At 38.0% G+C, this 24772-nt stretch overlaps 1 protein-coding gene across 1 annotated transcript in view; it reads left to right on the forward strand.

Moving 5' to 3' along the window:
• TTN (titin) overlaps positions 1–24772 on the forward strand; it is a 240366-nt gene that overhangs the window by 169812 nt on the left and 45782 nt on the right. Inside the window, exons 229-272 of the mRNA XM_050339889.1 lie at positions 139–568; positions 1079–1387; positions 1794–1942; positions 2035–2067; positions 2167–2296; positions 2396–2695; positions 2787–3104; positions 3193–3489; positions 3602–3901; positions 4589–4903; positions 4995–5143; positions 6004–6154; positions 6243–6524; positions 6614–6916; positions 7022–7324; positions 7443–7724; positions 8185–8484; positions 8576–8878; positions 8998–9306; positions 9390–9671; positions 9903–10202; positions 10350–10643; positions 10746–13712; positions 13812–14132; positions 14246–14530; positions 14738–15037; positions 15341–15643; positions 16691–16966; positions 17083–17382; positions 17473–17775; positions 18015–18314; positions 18440–18727; positions 18819–19115; positions 19205–19507; positions 19601–19906; positions 20672–20959; positions 21064–21354; positions 21464–21751; positions 21917–22507; positions 22601–22705; positions 23054–23251; positions 23336–23632; positions 23750–24337; positions 24432–24734. Coding sequence (XP_050195846.1) covers positions 139–568; positions 1079–1387; positions 1794–1942; positions 2035–2067; positions 2167–2296; positions 2396–2695; positions 2787–3104; positions 3193–3489; positions 3602–3901; positions 4589–4903; positions 4995–5143; positions 6004–6154; positions 6243–6524; positions 6614–6916; positions 7022–7324; positions 7443–7724; positions 8185–8484; positions 8576–8878; positions 8998–9306; positions 9390–9671; positions 9903–10202; positions 10350–10643; positions 10746–13712; positions 13812–14132; positions 14246–14530; positions 14738–15037; positions 15341–15643; positions 16691–16966; positions 17083–17382; positions 17473–17775; positions 18015–18314; positions 18440–18727; positions 18819–19115; positions 19205–19507; positions 19601–19906; positions 20672–20959; positions 21064–21354; positions 21464–21751; positions 21917–22507; positions 22601–22705; positions 23054–23251; positions 23336–23632; positions 23750–24337; positions 24432–24734 — 15337 coding nt within the window. The remainder of the gene's footprint in view (positions 1–138; positions 569–1078; positions 1388–1793; positions 1943–2034; positions 2068–2166; positions 2297–2395; positions 2696–2786; positions 3105–3192; positions 3490–3601; positions 3902–4588; positions 4904–4994; positions 5144–6003; positions 6155–6242; positions 6525–6613; positions 6917–7021; positions 7325–7442; positions 7725–8184; positions 8485–8575; positions 8879–8997; positions 9307–9389; positions 9672–9902; positions 10203–10349; positions 10644–10745; positions 13713–13811; positions 14133–14245; positions 14531–14737; positions 15038–15340; positions 15644–16690; positions 16967–17082; positions 17383–17472; positions 17776–18014; positions 18315–18439; positions 18728–18818; positions 19116–19204; positions 19508–19600; positions 19907–20671; positions 20960–21063; positions 21355–21463; positions 21752–21916; positions 22508–22600; positions 22706–23053; positions 23252–23335; positions 23633–23749; positions 24338–24431; positions 24735–24772) is intronic.

The following is a 24772-nucleotide window of genomic DNA, read 5'->3' on the forward strand; positions in this document are numbered from 1 at the left end:
TCATATATAGCTTTGTAGTAATAAACAGAGGTATGCCAATGAGATTCCAAGACAGAATTTAAAGTAAAAATCACTGCATATTTCTAAATAAGTTTATTCCAAAAGTAGCCAAGTATTGATTTAAATCTTATTTTTCAGGTGTGGAATCTTGCAACAAATGAAAAATACCAATTTAGAGTCCGGGCTGTAAACAAATATGGAATAAGTGATGAATGCCTCTCAGAAAAAGTTGTTATTAAGGATCCCTATGGCCTTCCTGGACCTCCTGGAAAGCCAAAGATTTTAGAACGCACCAGATCATCTATGCTGGTGACTTGGGAGCCTCCTTTGGACAATGGTGGCAGCCCAATAACTGGCTATTGGCTAGAAAAGAGAGAAGTGGGAGGTGTCTACTGGGCACGTGTCAACAGGGCTCCGGTAACAAAACCATCAGTAAAAGGTCTACAGCACAATGTGCTTCGTTTGATTGAGGGTGTTGAGTACCAGTTCAGAGTTATGGCTGAAAATCTTGCTGGAATTGGTCCTCCCAGTGAACCATCAGATCCAGCCTTAGCAGCAGATCCCATATGTAAGTATATCATTTGTATGACTATGTTAAAGGACTCTATCACAACAGAACAAAAGATTTGCTACTATTTTTTATTTTTCTTTAGTGCAATTAAACAAATGTTTTGTTTTCATTAAACCAAAAAGAATATATTGACACAAATAGTTTCCTGATTTGGTGTTTGTCACCATTTTAAAAATAATTAGCTGTAATTTAAATTTTTTATCTCTTTTATGTGCCTAATACTCTGATTACACCAATGCAGATATTGCCAAATAAACCTCAGATCAGAATCATGTTTTTATATTATTGTTTTACCTAATTTTTAAAGAGTTTGATATTTATACCTTGTACCTTAAGTATCTCTTAATAATATAGGTAACATATGCTATTAGTATGCATGTTCTGGGGTTATACACTCTATGTATGAGAGAAGAAAATTAGAATACTTACATTCTTCTAGAAACTATTCAGAAAAATACAGGAAGACACTAACTCTCAGGTAATTTTTACTTACTCTTGTTTTGCAAGTTGTTCCCGGTCCACCATCTTGCCCAGAGGTCAAAGACAAAACAAAATCATCTGTAGCTCTTGCATGGAAGCCTCCTCAAAAGGATGGTGGGAGTCCTATAAAAGGATATATTGTTGAAATGCAAGATGAAGGTAGTACTGACTGGAAGAAGGTGAACGAAGGAGACAAACTCTTTCCTACTTGTGAATGTGTTATTCCCAACTTGAAAGAGCTCAGAAAATACCGATTTAGGGTGAAAGCTGTAAATGCTGCTGGAGAATCAGAACCCAGTCCTGCAACATCAGAAATACCTATCCAAGATATTCTAGGTAGGTATTCTGGGAATTGATTTATTTATTTGTATCTAAACGCCACTTACTGCTGTGAATGTTCAAGCAGGATGCCAAGCAAGTCAAACAGAATAAACAATTATGCAAAAATTTAACGAAAAATTGACACACATTTTTGAAAGTATCATGATGACAATTACCAGAGCATAGTCTATTAGAAAATCAATAACCACCTACAGTCATACTAAGGAAATACTGTGTATTTTATGAAGAAATTACTGCAACAAGTTTTTCTGTTTGTATACTTCCCCAGTTTCCTTTTTGCACACCCGATCTTTGTCACATAAACATGCGCTCTACATGTTTCAGGGGGCTTTCAGCTACATGCTGACAGAGATATCCTCTGAGTACCTCTTAAAATTTTTATATTTAAATATTTTTGCAGAGGAACCAGAAATCTTCCTTGATATTGGAGCACAGGATTTACTCTCTTGTCGTGCTGGCACAACAATTAAAATCCCAGCTGTTATCAAGGGTCGTCCAGTTCCAAAAACATTTTGGGAGTATGAAGGAAAAGCAAAAACAGCAGCAAAGGTTAGTAAAAGAAATAGCTTTTTTTCTACACCTGTTTCTAGACATTTAAGCCTGTTCCCTTTAATATTTACATCATTTCCCTTTGTTTATAGGAGGGAGGTCATAATGTACCTGAAGAAGCTCAGGTAAAGCAAACAATTTTTTTAACCTCAGTATTGTTGCATTTTTCAAACATAAATATTTAAAGTTGGTTTATAACTTCTCTTTCTTCTTATAATACACAGGTGGAAGCAACTGATACACGTTCAGAGATTATCATCCCTGAGTGCAACAGAAGTCATTCTGGACGATACAGTATTACAGCAAAGAATAAAGCAGGACAAAAAACAGTGCATGTCAGAGTCAATGTGCTTGGTATGACTTGTATATATTGAAGTATTCAAATACTAGGTTTTAGTCTTGTTTTTCTACATACTATCTAAAACTGTGTCTGTTGTGCTTTTATCTTAACAGATGTCCCTGGTCCACCAAAAGACCTTAAAGTAAGTGATATCACAAGGGGTAGCTGTAAACTTTCATGGAAGATGCCAGATGATGATGGTGGAGACAGAATCAGAGGCTATGTTATAGAAAAAAGAACTATTGATGGGAAGGCCTGGACTAAAGTCAATGCAAACTGTGGGAGCACCTCCTTCGTTGTACCTGATCTCATATCTGGCCAAGAGTACTTCTTCCGGGTACGTGCAGAAAACCGTTTTGGTGTTGGCCCTCCTGCAGAAACCATCCAACGGACCACAGCCAGGGATCCAATCCGTAAGTAAAATTAAATTAAAACAAATCCTTTAAAACCAGATGGTACCGTAGAGTGGATTTATTTATTCACATTTCTCTTTTGTTTGTGAAGATCCTCCTGATCCGCCTATTAAACTAAGGATTTGCCTTGTAACCAAGAACACAGTGAGCTTGACATGGAAACCACCAAAGAACGATGGTGGAGCTCCAGTTACGCATTATAATGTTGAATGTCTCCGCTGGGATCGTACTGGAGAAGTGAAAGAGTCTTGGAAGCAATGCAACAGACGTGATGTGGAAGAAACAAAGTTTACTGTTGAGGATCTTGTAGAAGGTGGAGAATATGAATTCAGAGTCAAAGCTGTAAATATAGCAGGTCCTAGCAGACCATCAGCCACTGTTGGCCCACTTGTTGTCAAAGACCAGACATGTAAGTACTAACTGATACCAGTAAATACAAATTTCATTTTAAAATTATGAACTATTTTTTATATTATTTTTTCCACATTTCATTGTAGGTCCACCATCTATTGAGCTCAAAGAATTTATGGAGGTTGAAGAAGGAACAGATGTTAAAATTGTGGCCAAGATAAAAGGTGTACCCTTCCCCACATTAACATGGCTAAAAGCCTCTCCAAAGAAACCAGATGACAAATCACCAGTGCTCTATGATCAACATGTCAACAAGATCGTTGATGAAAATACTTGCACTTTATTAATTCAACAGTCTCGGAGAAATGATACAGGCTTATATACTATAACAGCTGTAAATGATCTGGGAACTGCTTCAAAGGAGATGAGGCTGAATGTTCTGGGTAGATATCCATAACTCTTATACATTACAGAAATTGATAGTATTCAATTGATAGATACTTTACTTTTAGTAGCATTTGAATTAATTCTTCTTTATTAAAATGTCATTTTTAGGTCGTCCTGGACCTCCAGTGGGACCTATTAAATTTGAATCCATTTTGGCTGACAAAATGACAATATCATGGCTCCCTCCATTAGATGATGGTGGTTCTAAGATTACAAACTATGTTATAGAGAAAAAAGAAGCAAATAGGAGGACATGGGTACCTGTTACTAATGAGCCTAAGGAATGCATATTCACTGTTCCCAAGCTGATGGAAGGCCATGAGTATGTGTTCCGCATTATGGCACAAAACAAATACGGGATTGGAGAACCTTTGGATAGTGAACCAGAAACAGCACGAAATCTTTTCAGTAAGTAGAAATATACTTTCAAATGATGGCAGTTTTTTCCATATGCTGGTATGTGTATAGAATCTGTTAAATACCACTACTACTTTTTTCTCTTCACTAAGTAAATTTTCTAGAATAGCTTGAGGAGTTTTACCGTTAGTACTTAGTTCTTAAAACCATGTGTAGCACTTCAAAAAACTTATTGTCCTCCTTGGTATATACTGAAATACAATGTTAACATTTTTAAGGCTTAAATATACAAATAAGTGTTTAACTGATAAGATCTATGTCATTCTGTTGTAGTTGAGACAGTATTAACCTCATAACCTCAGGAAGGGTCTATTTCCTGCCTTCACTTTTTAAAGATTAGACAGAGTAGCTTTGACACAGAAGGAATGTTAGGCTGGCAGGAGAGAATAATTCTTAAAACATCCACTCTTAGGCTGGGCACTGAAATGAGACAGTGATCCAGAAAGGCAAGGAAAAAAAATTGGCAATTGTTATTTAAAGGAAAGATACTTTATTTTTCACAGAACTATCTGTACCTGAATAGGGATGAGAAACTGAATGAGGGAAGGAATCTTGTGCAGATAGGTAACTACCTAGTGCAGTGGTGACTCTGTGAGTGCATAGCTGCTCTGCATTCTGGCTATCTCCATATTTCTTTAGCATATTTTTTACAAGATATGTGTGAATTTTTTCCTCCAGCTGTTCCTGGACCTTGTGACAAGCCAACAGTTAGCAGTATAACACGTGACTCAATGACTGTAAACTGGGAAGAACCGGAACATGATGGTGGCTCTCCTATTACTGGTTACTGGTTGGAGCGCAAAGAGACCACTGGAAAGAGATGGACCAGGGTTAACCGAGATCCTATCAAGCCTATGGCACTGGGGGTTTCATACAAAGTCACAGGTCTTATTGAAGGCTCTGAATATCAGTTCCGCGTTTCAGCTATCAATGCAGCTGGTGTTGGCCCACCAAGCATGCCATCTGATCCAGCACTTGCTAGAGATCCTATTGGTAAATATTTTAGATTCTTTTTTCCAAAATTTGAAAATATTCAAATAAGAACACACAATATATTGTTATGCTGTGTGATGATATTTTTCAGCCCCACCTGGCCCTCCTATACCAAAAGTTACTGATTGGACAAAGTCTTCTGTAGATCTGGAGTGGTCTCCACCAATAAAGGATGGTGGTTCTAGGGTCACTGGCTACATTGTTGAGTATAAAGAGGAAGGAAAGGAAGAATGGGAACGGGTAGGTGGAAAACTGTTCCAGAATCTGCATTTCTTTTCTCTGTGTCTGTCAAAGTAAATTACTGCAGAAAAAAAAAAAATTTTCTTTATACATTTTTACTATGCAAGTTGTTTCTAAAACTTTGCTGTTTTGCACAATAATTATCTTCATATGTTTAAAACATAGGGCCAAACTTAAAAGTTAGTACTTGCCCCTTCTTCATATCAAGTTAACTTTGCAATTCCTAAACTTAGAATTTAATAATTTCTGTTTAAAGATGTGAGAAAGTATGTAGGTAATTTGTTATTAAAAAGCCAAAAGACCAAGTTAGAACTGGCACAAAAGTAAGTTTCATTGGTATCAGACAGTGCCAAAGCATTTTATGTCTCTACATTTTCCTCCTTTTTTCAATAATACATTACTGAAAAATTAACTGGTGTGCACCTTGGGAATTTTTTATATCTCCATAAACATCTGGATACATTTTAATTAATATCTTTATTTCCCACACTGTTTCCAGGTAAAGAACCTTTGTATTGCAGTTTGAAAAGAACAGAATTCCTTTTTTTGCCACTTTCACTTACATGACTTTATGTGTCCAAAAATACATGTATTCTTCTGAGACCAGACTATGATAATTGTTGTAGCAACCCTCGCTATAAAACTATCAAAAGTTGAATCTTCAGAATAGCTTGTATGTCCATGTCCTGTATTTCTTTACACAAATTCTGAAGAATTCTATCTGAGCTAGGTCCACGTATACTTAATACTATTGTGTGCTTGTAAATCTGAAATAATATCTGATGTAAGACTTGTTTCAAACTTTGCAAAGAAATTGATGATATCCTGATGTTAGCTGACATTACAATATTCTTTTCCAGGTAAAAGATAAAGAAATTAGAGGAACCAAGTTTGTCGTGGCAGGATTAAAAGAAGGATGTTTTTACAAATTTAGAGTTAGAGCAGTGAATGCTGCTGGCATCGGAGAACCTGGAGAAGTCACAGATGTTATTGAAATGAAGGACAGAATTGGTATTCATCATTTTCATTTACATTTTTAGTACCTCTAATTCAAAGTGAGAAAAAAAACTCATTAAATTTTTTTGTTCACCTCCTTCAGTGGCTCCTGATATTAATTTGGATGCAAGTGTCAGAGACAGAATTGTTGTTCATGCTGGAGGAGTAATTCGAATCATAGCATATGTCTCAGGAAAACCACCTCCAACAGTGACTTGGACCAGGGATGACCGCGCTTTGCCAGAAGAAGCCAAAATTGAAGAAACAGCTATTAGTTCTTCTTTAGTCATCAAGAATTGCAAAAGGAGTCACCAGGGTTTATACACTCTTCTTGCTAAAAATGACGGTGGTGAGAGGAAGAAGACCATTATTGTTGATGTGCTAGGTAAATAGCAACTGTAATCCTTGTGACTAGTACAATTTCGTAAATTCAGCATGTATACTTAAATACTCCATTTTTTCCCTTGCTTTCAGATGTGCCAGGTCCAGTGGGAGTGCCATTCCTTACTGAGAACCTAACCAATGACTCTTGTAAATTGTCATGGTTTACTCCAGAAGATGATGGTGGTTCTCCTATTACCAACTATATAATTGAAAAACGTGAAGCTGACCGTAGAGCTTGGACTCCAGTGAGCTACACAGTTACAAGACAGAACGCTACTGTTCAGGGACTCATTGAAGGGAAAGCCTATTTTTTCCGAATTGCAGCTGAGAATCTAATTGGCATGGGTCCATTCACAGAGACAACAAAAGAGATTGTCATTAGAGATCCAATAAGTAAGAATATTTTTTAGTTTGGATAGCTGTCATATTAGGTGAATATGCAGGAGTATGCTGAATACACAAAAAAATGCATTTACAATATTTTTTGTTTATTCACAGCTGTTCCTGACCGTCCAGAAGACCTGGAAGTAAAAGCAGTTACCAAAAACTCTGTTACATTAACTTGGAACCCTCCAAAATACAATGGAGGCTCGGATATCACCATGTATGTTCTAGAGAGCCGTCTCATTGGAAAAGACAAATTCCACAAAGTTACAAAGGAGAAAATGCTTGATAGGAAATACACTGTAGAAGGCTTAAAAGAGGGTGACACCTATGAGTATCGTGTGAGTGCTTGCAATATTGTGGGGCAAGGCAAGCCATCATTTTGCACTAAACCAATCACGTGCAAGGATGAAATTGGTATGTAACTTTTTCATATTTCTTTTCAAAACAGTGTTCACATTTATTGATTCCTTACTTTTTCTTTTTACTATTGCTGAAATTTTTGGGCATCGCGTTTTTCAATATTGTCTTTCAGCTCCTCCCACACTTGACCTTGACTTTAGAGACAAGCTTATTGTTCGAGTTGGTGAAGCTTTCAGCCTGACTGGACGTTACTCAGGCAAGCCTGCACCAAAGGTTACTTGGCTAAAGGATGATATTGTTGTGAAAGCAGATGACCGTATAAAGATCCAGACAACTCCTACAACTCTTTGCTTGGGGGTATTAAAATCTGTCCGTGAAGACACAGGCAAATATTGTGTGACTGTGGAGAACAGCACAGGATCAAGAAAAGGATTTTGTCAAGTGAATGTTGTTGGTAGGTTTTATTGAACAACAGTATTGTCTCTGATTTTATTAGTGATTTGAATTAATTGAATTATATAAAATGTAGGTATTGAAATGTATTCTTTATTACAATAATCTGATTTACTGCATTCTTAATTATACTGAAAAGCTACTTATTAATTTTGAGTACATAGCTAAATCTGGATTGGTTTATTCAGCATGAATAGTTCAATATCTCTACATGCATTTAGAGAATGTCAAGACCATAGAAAATGTTAATCACCAAATACCTTATAAGCATTAAGGAATTAAGTCAAGTGAGTCAAACATGTATTAAAGAGGAATAGTCCTGAGGTCTTGTTTCCTTATTAAAACTGTGATGTCAGGTTTCTCATTTTATACTATATTTGCTGTATTGACACTGTTCAATCTATGTTGTTATGTGAAGTTTATATAAAAGCTTGGGTATGCTTTATTTTTTTCTTAAACAGATCGCCCATCACCTCCAGTAGGCCCAGTTATATTTGATGAAGTCTATAAAGATCATATGGTAGTTTCCTGGAAACCTCCATTAGATGATGGAGGCAGTGAAATCACAAATTACATTATTGAGAAGAAGGATACACACAAAGACCTGTGGATGCCAGTTACATCTGCCACAGTGAAGACAACATGCAAAGTTCCTAAGCTGCTTGAAGGAAGAGAATATCAAATTCGAATTTATGCTGAAAATCTTTATGGCATAAGTGATCCTCTCATCTCTGATGAGATGAAAGCCAAGGACCGTTTCCGTATGTTTCTCATTTACAATCTTACTTTAATACTCTAATTTTCATTCTGTTTATAATGCTTATATGCTCTTTTTTTTTCTCCCCACACCAGGTGTTCCAGATGCACCTGAGCAACCAATCATTAAGGATGTTACCAAAGACTCTGCAGTAGTGGTTTGGAACAAACCGTATGATGGAGGCAAGCCAATAACAAACTATATTGTAGAAAAGAAGGAAACAATGGCTACAAGATGGGTCAGAGCTACCAAAGACCCAATTTTCCCTGGTACAAAGTTCAAAGTACCTGACCTCCTTGAAGGCTGTGAATATGAATTCCGTGTTTCAGCAGAAAATGAAATTGGTGTTGGTGATCCTAGTCCACCATCAAAGCCAATTTTCGCTAGAGATCCAATCGGTGAAGTATCAAATTTCATTTCTCATTGAAATTTTAATACACTCTTAATTTCAGTTAGAAAAGGATTTTAATAGCTTCTTTTTTTTCTCCCTTTTTTTTTTTTTTTTTTTTTTTAACAGGAAAACCGAGTCCACCTGTTAATCCAGAAGCAGTAGATAAAACTAAAAATTCAGTTGATTTATCTTGGCAACCACCACGCCATGATGGAAATGGCAAGATAATTGGCTACCTAATAGAGTATCAGAAAGTTGGAGATGAAGAATGGAAAAAGGCTAATCTTACAGCAGATTCTTGTCCTGAAACAAAATATAAAGTCACTGGTCTTACTGAGGGTTTGACCTACAAGTTCAGGGTCAAGGCAGTCAATGCAGCAGGTGAATCTGATCCAGCTCACGTTCATGATCCAGTAGAAGTAAAGGACAGGCTCGGTGAGTTTAATAAAATCAGATAAGTTTACCTAAGAACACTTTTTTTTTCCTCATTTTTTAAAAACTTATCTTTTTGATTCCAGAACCTCCTGAGTTGATACTTGATGCTAATATGGCCCGAGAACAGCATGTAAAAGCTGGAGATACCCTGCGACTTAGTGCTGTTATTAAAGGTGTTCCATTCCCAAAAGTTACTTGGAAGAAAGAAGATCATGAAGTCTCACCCAAAGCTGATATTGAGGTTACAGGAGTTGGTAGTAAGCTTGAAATTCGTAACACGGTCCATGAAGATGGTGGAATGTACTCCCTGACAGTTGAAAATCCAGCTGGTTCAAAGACTGTTTCAGTAAAAGTCGTGGTCTTAGGTAATCTTTTTGATGTTCCTTTTATACCACACATTCTTATTCTATAATTAGAGATTAGGAAATAAAGGAATTTCTGAAAATATCAATTAACAAAGTTTTAAAAAAAATGCACAGTAGAAAAAGGACTAAAAATTACATTAAATATATTACTTTATGTTGAAATTTACTAAACTTTATAAGAAATTCTTGGGTTATCAAATAAATAATGGATTTAATTTTTGTTGATTTTAGATAAGCCTGGTCCACCCAGAAATCTGAAAGTGAGTGATGTTAGAAGTGACTCTTGCTATCTCACTTGGACTGAACCAGAAGATGATGGTGGCTCTGTCATTACCAACTATGTGGTGGAAAGGAAAGATGTAGCTTCTGCACAGTGGGTAGCCATCTCATCATCCTCCAAGAAACGCAGTCATATGGCTAAATATCTGATGGAAGGCACTCAGTATCAATTCCGAGTTGCAGCTGAGAATCAGTTTGGTAGAGGTCCATACGTGGAAACACTCAAGCCTATTAAAGCTATAGATCCACTGCGTAAGTGTTTTTAAGTTACACGATTTGTTTTTTTTAATATTGTTACTGGTAATTTGGAGACTGTCCTGTTAGTATCAATGTGAACATAATACACTGATACTATAGATTTTTCATCCTAGTAACCATTTTGGGTTTTTATTTTAAAAGATCCTCCAGGGCCACCAAAGAATCTGCATCATGTAGATGTTGACAAGACTGAAGTTTCCCTTGCTTGGAATCGACCAGATCGTGATGGTGGTGCTGAGATAACTGGATATTTGGTGGAATATCAAGAAGAGGGTGCAGATGAATGGACAAAGTTCCAGACAGTCCCTATGCTAGACTGTGTTGTTACAGGCCTACAAAAAGGAAAAATATACAAATTCCGTGTGAAAGCTCAGAATATTGTTGGTCTCAGCCTTCCCGATACAACTATACCAATAGAGTGTCAAGAAAAACTAGGTAATTTTTGGTTTTTCATGTTGTTTCACTTATTCTTTCTGTCTTTCTTTAAGCATTTCCCTTGAAATGCTTAAATGAATTTCTATTTTTCTCTCATTTCAGTACCTCCATCTGTGGAACTAGATGTGAAGTTAATTGAAGGTCTTGTTGTTAAAGCTGGCACCACAGTGCGACTTCCAGCAATTATGAGAGGTGTGCCAGTTCCCACTGCAAAATGGGTTACCGATGACACTGAAATTAAACCAGATGGCAAATACAAGATTGAGACTGACAATTATTCAACCGTGCTTACTATCAAAGACTGTATAAGAAAAGATACAGGAGAATATCTACTCACAGTATCTAATGCAGCTGGCAGCAAAACTGTGGCTCTACACCTTACAGTTTTGGATGTTCCTGGCCCACCAACTGGTCCTATTAATATTCTTGAAGTAACACCAGAACACATGGTTATTTCTTGGCGCCCTCCTAAAGATGATGGTGGGAGTCCTATAATTAATTATATTGTTGAGAAGCGTCAATCAAAGAAAGAAACTTGGGGAGTGGTTAGCTCTGGAACAAGTCACACAAAAATTAAGGTTCCACGACTGCAGAAAGGCTGTGAATATATTTTCCGTGTTCGTGCAGAAAATAAGATAGGCATCGGTGCACCCCTTGATTCAGAACCAACAGTTGCTAAATATATGTTTGATCCACCATCCCCACCTGGTAAACCAACTGTTTATGATATTACAGAAAATGCTGCAACAGTGTCTTGGACCCTACCAAAATCTGATGGTGGAACTCCAATAACTGGTTATATACTTGAACGTCGGGAAGCATCTGGTAAATGGGTGCGTGTCAACAAGACACCTGTACTTGATATGAAATACAGAGTCACTGGTCTTTTTGAAGGCAACACATACGAATTCAGAGTTTTTGCAGAAAACATGGTGGGTTTAAGCAAACCATCTCCAAGCTCTGATCCAATAAAAGCATCACGTCCAATCACTCCTCCTGGACCACCTATAAATCCAAAATTAAAAGACAAAACTAAAGAAACAGCTGATCTTGTGTGGACAAAGCCACTCAAAGATGGTGGCAGCCCAATTCTGGGATACATTGTGGAGTGTCAGAAAACTGGAACTACACAGTGGAATAGGATTAATAAGGATGAACTAATTAGACAGTGTGCTTTCAGAGTACCTGGATTAATAGAAGGAAATGAGTATAAGTTCCGAATAAAAGCTGTCAACATTGTGGGAGAAGGAGAACCAAGAGAACTGGCAGAAACTGTACTTGCAAAGGATATCCTTTCTCCTCCAGAAATAAGCCTAGATGTGACCTGTCGAGATTTAATTACTGTCCGAGTAGGTCAAACAATACGTATTACTGGTAAGGTAAAAGGCAGGCCAGATCCTGAAATAACGTGGTCTAAAGATGGCAAAGTACTAGTCCAAGAAAAGCATGTTGAAATACTCCATGATCTACCAAATGTTGAACTGCAAGTGAAAGAAGCCAAAAGAGCTGATCATGGCAAATATGTAATAGCAGCTAAGAACAGCTGTGGACAGGCTCAAGCTTTTGCTATTGTTAATGTACTTGACAGACCTGGACCATGTCAGAACCTGAAAATAAGCTACGTCACAAAAGACTCCTGTATGATTGCTTGGGAGAGTCCAGTGGATAATGGTGGCTCTGAAATTACAAATTACATAGTAGAGTACCGCCAACCAAATCAAAGGGGATGGTCAATTGTCTCCTCTGATATCACTAAACGATTAGTAAAGGCAAATCTTGTAGAGAACCGTGAATACTTCTTCAGAGTTTGTGCAGAAAACAAAATAGGTCCAGGTCCTTGCATTGAGACCAAGACTCCCATCCTTGCCATCAATCCTATTGACAAGCCTGGAGAGCCAGAAAATCTTCACATTGCAGAGAAAGGGAAGACATTTGTATATCTGAAATGGAGAAGGCCAGATTATGATGGTGGAAGTCCCAACTTAAGTTATCATGTTGAGAGAAAATTGAAAGAGTCAGATGAATGGGAAAGGGTTCACAAAGGCAGCATTAAGGAGACACACTACATGGTAGATAAATGTGTGGAAAATAAGATCTACCAATTCCGAGTTCAAACCAAGAATGAGGCTGGTGAAAGTGGCTGGGTAAAAACAGAGGAAGTTGTTGTGAAGGAAGATCTGCAGAAACCAGTGCTAGACTTGAAGTTAAGTGGGGTTTTAACTGTGAAAGCAGGTGACACAATTAGAATTGAGGCTGGAGTCAGAGGAAAACCACAGCCTGAAGTTGTATGGACAAAAGACAAAGATGCCACGGATCTCACCAGATCTCCAAGAGTCAGTATTGAAACAACTTCTGACACATCGAAGTTTGTTCTCACAAAATCAAGGCGCAGTGATGGTGGGAAATATGTGATTACTGCAACTAACACAGCTGGTAGCTTCGTGGCATATGCTACTGTTATTGTCTTGGATAAACCTGGTCCTGTAAGAAACTTAAAAGTCACTGACATTTCAAGTGATAGATGTACTGTTACTTGGGACCCTCCAGAAGATGATGGTGGTTGTGAAATACAGAACTACATCCTGGAAAAATGTGAAAGCAAGCGTATGGTTTGGTCTACATTCTCTTCGTCTGTCCTAACAAACTATGCAAAAGTGACACGCCTCATTGAAGGCAATGAATATATATTCAGAGTGCGTGCAGAGAATAAAATGGGCACTGGTCCACCAACAGAAACACACCCAATTATTGCAAAAACAAAATATGATAGACCTGGACGCCCCGACCCTCCAGATGTCACAAGAGTTAGCAAAGAAGAGATGACTGTAGTTTGGAATCCACCAGAATATGATGGTGGCAAATCAATTACAGGATACATTTTAGAGAAGAAAGAGAAACGATCACTAAGATGGGTTCCTGTTACTAAGACTGCAATCCCAGAGAGACGCAAGAAGGTTACTAATCTCTTCCCTGGTCATGAATATCAGTTCCGCGTCAGTGCTGAAAATGAAGTCGGACTTGGAGAACCAAGCTTGCCATCAAGACCTGTAGTAGCCAAAGACCCAATAGGTATAATACCGTTGAATTTTTGTACTTTTTTTAACGTAACATGGCAGATGACTAAATTGTACAGCTGTGTTCTTATCTATAATTTTTTCTGTCTTTCAGAACCACCTGGTCCTCCCACAAACTTGAGAGTGGTTGATAGCACAAAGACTTCCATAACGCTGGGCTGGGGAAAACCAGTGTACGATGGTGGCGCTCCAATTATTGGATATGTTGTGGAAATTAGACCAAAAGTGGAGGGTGCTGATCCTGAAGCAGGATGGAAACGTTGTAATGTTGCTGCCCAGGTTATTCACACAGAATTTACAGCCACCAGCCTGGATGAGAAGCAATTATATGAGTTCAGAGTTTCTGCCCAAAACCAGGTTGGCCTTGGTCGGCCAGCTGAACTGAAAGAAGCTGTATCTCCCAAAGAAATTCTTGGTGAGTTTTCCCATCCACTTTATCAGTGTTTGCATCCAACCTTTATTTGCTTTAGGTTTACTTTCTTACACATGCGAAACTTTGTATTTTATTTCTTTAATTTTGTCTTTCAGAACCTCCTGAGATTGAGTTGGATGCAAGCATGAGAAAGTTAGTCACAGTCAGGGCTGGATGCCCTATCAGACTTTTTGCCATTGTTAGGGGCCGCCCAGCACCAAAAGTCACCTGGAGGAGAATGGGTGTTGATAATGTCATCAGAAAAGGACTGGTTGATCTGGTTGACACTATGGCCTTCTGTGTCATTCCTGATTCAACACGTGACGACTCAGGCAAATATTCACTGACACTTGTTAATGCAGCTGGAGAAAAGGCTGTATTTGTGAATGTCAGAGTCCTGGGTAAGTAATGAGACAAGTATCTCTAGACAATTTTATAACTATATTGAATGTTAATTGCAGGAATATTTATGACCCCCAGATCCTACAGTTTTTGAGTATAACTGTATCAGCTAACACTAACTCCCCCTACATAAAAAGCTGTTAGCCCCCTTTAACTCTAATTTATTCAAGACAAAAAGTCTAATGTAAATTGAAATTTCTTTATAGATACTCCTGGACCTGTGTCAGACTTCAAGGTTTCAGATGTCACCAAGATGTCATGCCATCTTTCATGGGCACCTCCAGAGAATGATGGGGGTAGCCCAGTGACTCATTACATCCTGCAGAAACGTGAGGCTGACAGAAAGACCTGGGCAACAGTCACTGCAGAACTAAAGAAAACTAGTTTCCAAATAGCAAACCTTGTACCTGGAAATGAATATTATTTTAGAGTGACAGCAGTAAACGAATATGGGGCAGGTGTTCCAAGTGACATACCAAAACCAGTTCTAGCAACAGATCCTCTAAGTAAGTATGCCTTTATGTACATTTTATGGTTTTTTTGCTAACTTTAATAAGATTTTTTGTTTCTTGAAAGCTAGTGTTTCTAAACTGGACAATGCTACTAACTACTCAATGATAAACATAAGTATTTTTGTGCCAGTTCCTTTAAAATAATATGATCTATGAATATAGTACCTTTGCAATTATTAGGAATTTTGCTCTTGTTGAGTTAGCATGGCTATCATCCAATAATCCAACAAATACTTAAGAGTTAGAAAATCTTGGAATTCCAGTGTTTAATGTGTTTGCTTTTTTTTTCCCTGAAAGGTGAACCTGATCCACCAAGAAAACTTGAAGTTACTGAAATTACAAAGAACAGTGCTACTTTAGGCTGGCTGCCACCACTGCGTGATGGAGGCTCTAAAATTGATGGGTACATTGTTAGCTACAAAGAAGATGACCAACCAGCGGATCGCTGGACAGAATATTCAGTTGTCAAAGATCTCTCCATTGTTGTAGCTGGTCTGAAGGAGGGAAAGAAGTACAACTTTAGAGTGGCAGCTAGAAATGCTGTAGGAGTAAGTTTGCCAATACAAGCTGAAGGAGCATTTGAAATTAAAGAACAACTCAGTAAGTAGCAAATTAAATACTGCCTATGTTGCAATATACTGCTTTAATAATAAAATGAGGAAGAATTATAGTTCTTGGACTCACAGAAAAACATATGCTTTATGAAGTTATCTGGATGATGAAGGTTTACTGTACTGAATATTTTGACAGCTCAGAAAGAATGAGATTTTAATGCTAATTCAGAATTATTAAATAATTTTTCAGGTATGGTTTCAGCTGGAACCAGAAAGTAGGATTTAGGGAGAAATAATAAACACCTTCAATGAACTTAAAATGAAAAAGAGTCAGACTGGTAGTTTAGAGATAAATGGGGCCAAGAGTGCCACCTGTTTTAATATAAGGGAAAACAAGTTGCTTATATTGTGAAGTTGATTGGGAATGTAAAGCAAAAGGCAGAGAGGGCAGGTTGGCCTATTTAAAGTGGCAGGGTCCCTGAAGCACAGGAGACACAGGGGTAAGGGCATTGTGACATGGGAAGAGAAAGAGAGAGATACAGGAAAAGGAGAATGAAAACTAGCCGATGGCGGGAAGACTACACCAAACAAGCTGTCATGTTTCTTTTGGAAGAAACTTGATAGCTTTTGTGGAAAAGAAGAAGTAGGAAAAGAATAATTTGAAGATATAAAAAGACTGACTGTACAAGTGGGTTGAGTTCAGAACTTCAGTGTTTCTTTTCTTCTCCTTCATGTTTATCTTGTAGAAAGTCAGCAATAAGTGAGCAACAAGTTCCAGATATAAAGAGGAATTACATTTCAAGCACTAATAGTGCACAAATATCTACATAAGTGTGTGTGAAGGTAACCCAAACTCATAAATATTTTCTTGTAAACTGTACAAGAATGTAAAAGTAAGACTGGAATAGGTATTTTCCTTGCAGAAACTGCAGTCGTCCATAAGTGGAACCTAAATTAAAAATCATCTGTTCATTCCTACTGGTCATTCCTCTTGAAAAAGCAGCAGAGATGTTTCACATGAAAAAATAAGAAAAAGTAAATTAATATATCACAGAAATTGAATTTATATGTCTGATTTTTTTTTCTTTTGCAGTCCCACCTAAGATTTTGATGCCTGATCACGTTCACATTAAAGCTGGAAAGAAACTGAGAATTGAAGCTCATGTATATGGGAAACCTCAGCCCACCTGTAAATGGCTGAAAGGAGATCAAGATGTAGTTACATCCAGTCGCCTTGCTGTGCATAAAGCCGAAAAGTCTTCTGTTCTTATCATTAAGGATGTGACTAGAAAAGATTCTGATTTTTACACTCTTACTGCAGAGAATAGCTCTGGTACTGATAGTCAGAAAATCAGAGTGATAGTCATGGGTATGTTCCATTTCATTGTTTTTCAATCCAGCTTTATACAAAGCTAGTTTTAGTATATTCCAGTGACTGCCATTTTCTTTCATCCCTTTCTTTCTTAATCTGCTTTTTTTGTACAGATAAACCAGGTCCACCACAGCCTCCATTTGATATTTCTGAAATTGATGCTGATGCTTGCACTCTTTCATGGCATATACCTCTTGAAGATGGTGGCAGTAACATTACAAACTATGTAGTTGAGAAATGTGATGTAAGCCGCGGGGACTGGGTAACAGCTTTATCTTCTGTCACAAAGACAACCTGCAGAATTGGAAAACTTATTCCCGGAGAAGAATATATGTTCCGCGTTCGTGCTGAAAATCGTTTTGGGATTTCTGAACCACTTCCTTCTGCCAAGATGATCGCAAGGTTCCCATTTGGTATGCCAGTTTTTGTTAGCAGCGCTTCTCTATTTAATCTTTCTAGTAAGAAAACATACAATTGATATATATCTTTGTATTTCTTTCTAGATGTCCCTAGTGAACCAAAGAACGCACGAATTACCAAAGTCAATAAAGACTGCATTTTTGTTGCTTGGGATAAGCCAGATAGTGATGGAGGCAGTCCAATTACTGGTTATCTCATTGAGCGCAAGGAAAGGAACAGTCTGCTGTGGGTGAAAGCTAATGACACAGCTGTGCGCTCCACAGAATACCCTTGTGTGGGGCTCATCGAAGGTCTTGAGTATACTTTCAGAATTTATGCACTGAACAGAGCTGGAGCAAGTAAACCTAGTAAACCAACTGAGTTTGTCACAGCAAGAGCACCAGTCGGTAAGCCAAACGTACCACTACATACTGCTGTTTCTGATCATTTTCAATATATCTGCCCCTCCTTGTAATCTTCATTTTCCCCTTTGTTTATATTTTTATGCTTGCTATGGCTTTACCATGAGTGCACTGTGTGTGGGTATGCAGTAAATAGAATCCAGCACTATTAAAGCCATTTTTTAATATTTTAGCTCTCTTTTGGAAAAAAAAGACAGACTACAAAATGTTTTCTTTTGCTTTAGATCCCCCTGGAAAACCTGAAGTTATTGATGTCACTAAGAGTACTGCATCACTGGTATGGACAAGACCAAAGCATGATGGTGGTAGCAAACTAATTGGCTACTTTGTGGAAGCTTGCAAATTACCTGGTGATAAGTGGGTTCGGTGCAATACAACTCCACATCAAATACCCCTAGAAGAGTACACTGCTACTGGTTTGGAAGAAAATGCTCAGTATCAATTTAGAGCAATTGCCAAGACAGCAGTTAACATCAGCCCACCTTCAGAACCTTCTGATCCGGTGACCATTCATCCAGAAAATGGTAAGGAATGTAAAAGCATTTGATAACTCTGATAAGAGTCTGTGCATGTTGAACTAAATCTCATATCAAGAATGAGATGTTTATCTCTTACTACTCTGATTAACCCTTGGACTGTTTCCTTTCAGTTCCTCCCAGAATAGAGTTGGATCTGTCTATGCAATCACAGCTTACAGTAAAAGCTGGATCTAATGTGCGCCTGGAGGCAAATGTATATGGCAAGCCGATGCCAACAATCGCCTGGAAGAAAGATGGAGAAGTTTTAAAGCCATCTGAAGGTGTTAAGATAACTACTAAGAGAAATCTTGCTACAGTTGAGTTGTTCAGTGTTAACAGGAAGCAAACAGGAGACTACACTATTACAGCTGAAAATGCAAGTGGATCAAAGTCAGCAACCATTAGGCTTAAAGTACTTGGTAAGCTAAAGACTGTCTATTAGCAAATACTTTATGATTAAATTATATAGCAAGAGATAGAGCTGTAACAATGTGATGTTAATTGTTCTAGATAAACCTGGTCCACCAGCCTCCGTCAAAATCAAACATATGTATGCAGATCGTGCAATGCTTTCTTGGGAGCCTCCTCTGGAAGATGGAGGTTCAGAAATTACTAACTACATTGTAGACAAGCGTGAAACAAGCAGGCCGAACTGGGCCCAGGTCAGTGCCAATGTACCCATTACAAGCTGCACAGTGGAGAAACTAATAGAAGGACATGAGTACCAGTTCCGCATATGTGCTGAAAACAAATACGGTGTTGGAGACCCCATCTTGACTGAACCAGCAGTTGCTAAGAATCCATATGGTAAGTCCTTTGTGGGATAGTTTCAAAAGTCACTGGCTTTTTGTGTGCAGTTATGAATGTGAATATAATTTTCAAATAAATCTCCACAGATGTACCCGGACCTTGTGATCCACCAGTAATTAGCAATGTAACAAAAGACTTTATGACTGTTAGCTGGAAGCCACCAGCTGATGATGGTGGATCCCCAATAACTGGTTATATCCTCGAGAAGCGTGAAACTAAGGCTCTTAACTGGACAAAGGTGAACAGAAAGCCTGTCATTGAAAGAACTGTTAAAGCTACTGGACTCCAAGAAGGAACAGAATATGAGTACCGGGTGATAGCATTGAATAAAGCTGGACCTGGCAAGCCTAGCGCACCATCTAAAGCAGTGTATGCTCGTGATCCTCAATGTAAGCTTAAAATCTCAGATATTTTCCATTATTATTTCCAAATACTGTCATACAGCATTTGGTACAATAACTTTACGCTATTTTAATTCTCAGATCCTCCTGGCCCACCTGCTTTCCCGAAAGTGGTTGATACTACTCGTAATTCAATAAGCCTGTCATGGAGCAAACCAGCATATGATGGAGGAAGCCCTATAATTGGTTATCTAGTGGAATCAAAAAGAGCTGACACAGACAACTGGGTCAGATGCAATGTACCAAAGAATTTACAGGCTACGCAATTTGTGGTAACAGGACTGATGGAAGATACAGAGTACCAGTTCCGTGTTTATGCTGTCAATAAGATTGGATACAGTGACCCAAGTGATGTTCCTGATAAACACACTGCCAAAGACATTTTAAGTATGTTCACTGAAAACCAATTACCTAGTTGACTTTAATTCATGGGATGAGTTCCAAAGACAGAGTTTGTCACAGATCACAGGCACAGATTAATTTGGAATGTTATTACTCAGAAAATGTGGGCTAAAAGCAGCTAATTTGGAAGAGAACAGGGCAGTTAGGAACAGGCTAGTGTCTGGTTTTTTTATTTATATGCTTTATAGCCTTCTGTCTCCTATTTGGGTTCATCAAAATACCTTTCTTTCCCTAATCTTAAAATTAGACTTTTCAGCTTTCTTTTCTATTCTTAAAACTTTGTCATATTCATGTCTTCTAAATAATTGGAAGGCAGGATTACATTCTAAGCAGCTGTGTGACACAGTATTTGATTGTATATCGTTTACTGCTTAAAAGCCACCACGCTGGCTTTCTATGCATTTTGCTGTATGTACCAAAGCATTGCTTCACAGAACTGTCTTGGCTCAAGAAAAGCAGTAGAGTCTAGGAGGCTTTGAAACTCCTTTGAGTTCTTAAAAAACAAAGAGACTTTCTAACATAAATGGTGGAAAAGGCAGAAAAAAAAAAGAAAGGGAAATCAGTGCAAAAAATGCCAAGTTTGCAAATTACCTTCAAACAGGAGTTAGGACACTTATTAACATCATCACAGGCATGAGAGGTTGGTTAATCTAGTGAAATGCCAGTAAAGAGGGACTTTCTGTAACAGGAACTTTGGTGATAGCCTTAAAGATGATGCTTTAATTACATGTTCTTTTGTTAAACACACAGTTCCACCTGAAGGAGAACTTGATGCAGAACTAAGGAAAGTCCTTGTGTTGCGTGCTGGAGTCACAATGAGACTTTATGTGCCCGTAAGAGGACGTCCACCTCCAAAAATTACATGGTCTAAAGTGGGTGCCAACCTAAGAGATAGACAAGGATTAGATATCAAGTCAACTGATTTTGATACCTTCCTGCGTTGTGAAAATGTAAATAAATATGATGCTGGAAAATATGTCCTAAGTCTAGAGAACAGCTGTGGCAAAAAGGAGTACACCATTGTTGTGAAAGTACTTGGTAAGTCTCAGGGTTTTCCCCATTATAATATATTTGTAGACTTTTTAACTGATTTTTAAAAATTTTATTACTATATCAAACATGGTGGTCTTGTGTTTATGCAGATACTCCAGGCCCTCCAGTTAACCTGATTGTAAAGGAAGCATCCAAGGATTCTGCCTACATTACATGGGAACCTCCTCTAATAGATGGGGGCAGTCCAATCAAAAATTATGTTGTTGAAAAACGTGATGCAGAAAGAAAATCATGGTCCACAGTAACAACAGAATGTCCAAAGACAAGCTACAGGATAACTAACTTAGAAGAAGGCAAATCTTACTTCTTCAGAGTTTTTGCTGAAAATGAATATGGTATTGGTGATCCCTGTGAAACTCGTGATGCCGTTAAAGCTTCTGGTAGGAAAAATGGATCCCCTTCACCTGTTTTTTTATTCTTTTTTTTTTTGTTTAAATAATGTTTATTTTTAGCTTGACTGGACACTTAGTATGATATTCTTCCTTCTAGAAACACCTGGGCCAGTTGTGGATCTAAAAGCTTCAGCTGTAACAAAATCATCATGCAATTTGGTATGGAAAAAACCTATCAGTGATGGTGGAAGCCGTATTATTGCATATATTGTTGAGGTCCTGATTGGTGAAGATAAATGGCAAGAAGTCATGCGGGGAAAGAACCTCCATTATTCAATGAGAGACCTAAAAGAAGGACAGGAATACACTTTCAGAGTGAGAGCCCAAAATGATGCTGGATATGGAACTCCATCAGAGCTCACAATTGTAGCAAGAGATGATGTTGGTGAGAATCAAGATCATTATATCAATACTTTACTTACCCAAATCGTATTTTATACATACTGTCATTGCTATGCATACATACAAATCAGATACCTTTAAATCAGATCTTAATTTTACCACAAAGTTTATGCACTGTTGAATAACTGGTTTCCTTTATTTTTTACAGTGGCACCTGAACTTGACTTAAGAGATCTACCTGATTTGAGCTATACAGCTAAAGAAGGTAGCAATTTCCGTCTTAAAATCCCTATGAAAGGCAAGCCTGTCCCAACTGTAACTTGGAAGAAGGATGAAGACCAAGCACTTACTGAGAGTGGAAGAGTTGCATTTGAATCTACAGCAGTTAACACCACTCTTGTAGTACATGACTGCCAGAAAGCTGATGCTGGAAAATACACAATAACTCTGAAGAATGTTGTTGGCAGCAAGGAAGGCACTATTTTTGTAAAAGTTGTTGGCAAACCTGGCATACCAACAGGTCCAGTGAAATTTGAAGAAGTCACAGCTGATGCCATAACCTTAAAGTGGGGCCCTCCAAAAGATGATGGTGGTTCAGAAATCACTAACTATGTTCTAGAGAAGAGAGATAATGTAAATAACAAGTGGGTGACTTGTGCCTCTGCAGTCCAGAAAACAACTTTTAGAGTTACAAGACTTCATGAAGGAAATGAATATACATTCAGGATCAGGGCTGAAAATAAATACGGAGTAGGTGAAGGCCTTAAATCTGACCCTGTCATTGCAAAACATCCATTTGGTAAGTATCTATTATAATTTATGAAATTGGAAAAAAATGTGAAAGGGGTGATATTAATTTTTAATGCTACTGCCTGTTTTCAATACTGTTTAGATGTGCCAGATGCTCCTCCACCCCCCACCATTGTTGCTGTTCGGCATGAATCTGTAGCTTTAACTTGGACTGATCCCAGAAGAACTGGAGGATCACCAATCACAGGTACATCCCCAAAAACATCCCTAGTATTTCAGTTTTTAACAGTTCTTTCTCTCTGGCAAAGGGTAAGATAAAACTATCAGGTGTTTATGTTTTAAATTGAGTGATTGATTGATTGATCAATTGATTGATTTCACTGGTTTGCTTCCTGTTTTTCAATAAGATTTAAAAATTAAACGTTGGGAAAATACTACCTGAGAAACAATAGTTTGGTCAGATTTTTTTAAGGCATTTGCTTGCACAGTGCCTATGCAACATGCAATGCAGGATTTATGATGTTTCACAATGCCATCAGAAATTAGGATTTCTAGAAACCTCACCCATATTTTCATCTCATCATTTATCTTCTAGGTTATCACATTGAAGTTAAAGAAAGAAATAGTCTTCTGTGGAAGAGAGCAAATACAACACCAATAAGAATGAAAGATTTCAGAGTGACAGGGTTAACTGAAGGTCTGGAATATGAATTCAGAGTAATGGCAATCAATATGGCTGGAGTAGGTAAACCAAGTCTTCCATCTGAACCAGTTGTGGCACTTGATCCTATTGGTAAGTCATCAGGAGAATAAAAAGGAAAATTCTGAGATTTGAAATAACTTTTGTTTGACCACTATTTATTATTTTTTCTTCTAGATCCCCCTGGGAAACCTGAAGTTATCAATGTAACCAGGAACTCAGTAACACTCATTTGGACAGAACCAAAATATGATGGTGGACATAAATTAACTGGCTATATTGTTGAAAAGCGTGATTTACCCAAAAAGACTTGGACAAAAGCTAATCACGTGAATGTTCCAGACTGTGCATTTACAGTAACTGACCTCATTGAAGGCTCCAAATATGAGTTCAGAATTAGAGCAAAGAACACAGCTGGAGCTATCAGTCCTCCATCTGAATCCACAGGAACCATAATATGCAAGGATGAGTATGGTATGTAGATGGCATTGAATAGGTAGAATTTTATTTGAATAATTAATACCAAATCTCCTTTCCCCCCTGTGTTCTTGTTGTAACAATCAGGATTTTTTGGTCTGTTTTTTTTGACAGAGGCACCAAGCATTGTTCTGGATCCTCCTTTGAAAGAAGGTTTAACAGTAAAAGCAGGAGACACCATTACACTGTCTGCTATTAGTATCCGTGGCAAACCACCTCCAACTTCAGCATGGTCAAAAGCTGGAAAAGATTTTAGACCTTCAGAACTTGTGCACATTGAAACCAAACCAACTTCTTCTACTCTAACTGTCAAATATGCAGCCAGAAAAGATTCTGGAGAATACACAATCACTGCAACCAATCCTTTTGGCACTAAGCAGGAGAGTGTACAAGTGAAAGTTTTAGATATACCAGGACCTCCAGGGCCTATTGAGATCAGCAATGTTTCAGCAGAAAAAGCAACTCTTACATGGTCACCTCCTGCAGAAGACGGTGGATCACCAGTCAAATCATATGTTCTTGAAAAGAGAGAAACTAGTCGACTGCTCTGGACATTGGTTGCTGAAAATATTGAAACCTGTAGGCATGTTGTTAGCAAGCTCATTCAAGGAAATGAATATGTTTTCCGTGTCTCAGCAGTAAATCAATATGGCAAGGGTGAACCAGTACAATCAGAACCAGTTAAAATGGTGGATAGATTTGGTAAGTAGAACAAGCTGAAAGGTTCAAGTGAGTTTTTATTAATCTCTGAAGACTTGATTTTTTTTTTTTAACTGTAATTTTTCTTCCTTAACAGGTCCTCCAGGTCCTCCTGGTAAACCGGAAGTAACAAATGTGACTAAAAATACTGTCACAGTTACCTGGAAAAGGCCAGTAGATGATGGTGGAAGTGAAATCACAGGTTACCATGTGGAGCGGAGAGAAAAGAAAGGTTTAAGATGGGTTAGAGCAACAAAGAAACCAGTTTCAGATCTTAGATGCAAAGTAACTGGTCTTCTGGAAGGAAATGAATATGAATTCCGTGTCAGTGCAGAAAACAGAGCAGGAGTTGGACCACCAAGCGACACTTCTAACTCAGTCCTATGCAAAGATGTTGCATGTTAGTAACATGCCTTTTCTTATTTGGGGGTGGATGGG

Source organism: Myiozetetes cayanensis, unplaced genomic scaffold (assembly GCF_022539395.1).
Source record: "Myiozetetes cayanensis isolate MyiCay16 unplaced genomic scaffold, myiCay2020 scf9, whole genome shotgun sequence".
Classification (NCBI taxonomy): Eukaryota; Metazoa; Chordata; class Aves; order Passeriformes; family Tyrannidae; genus Myiozetetes; species Myiozetetes cayanensis.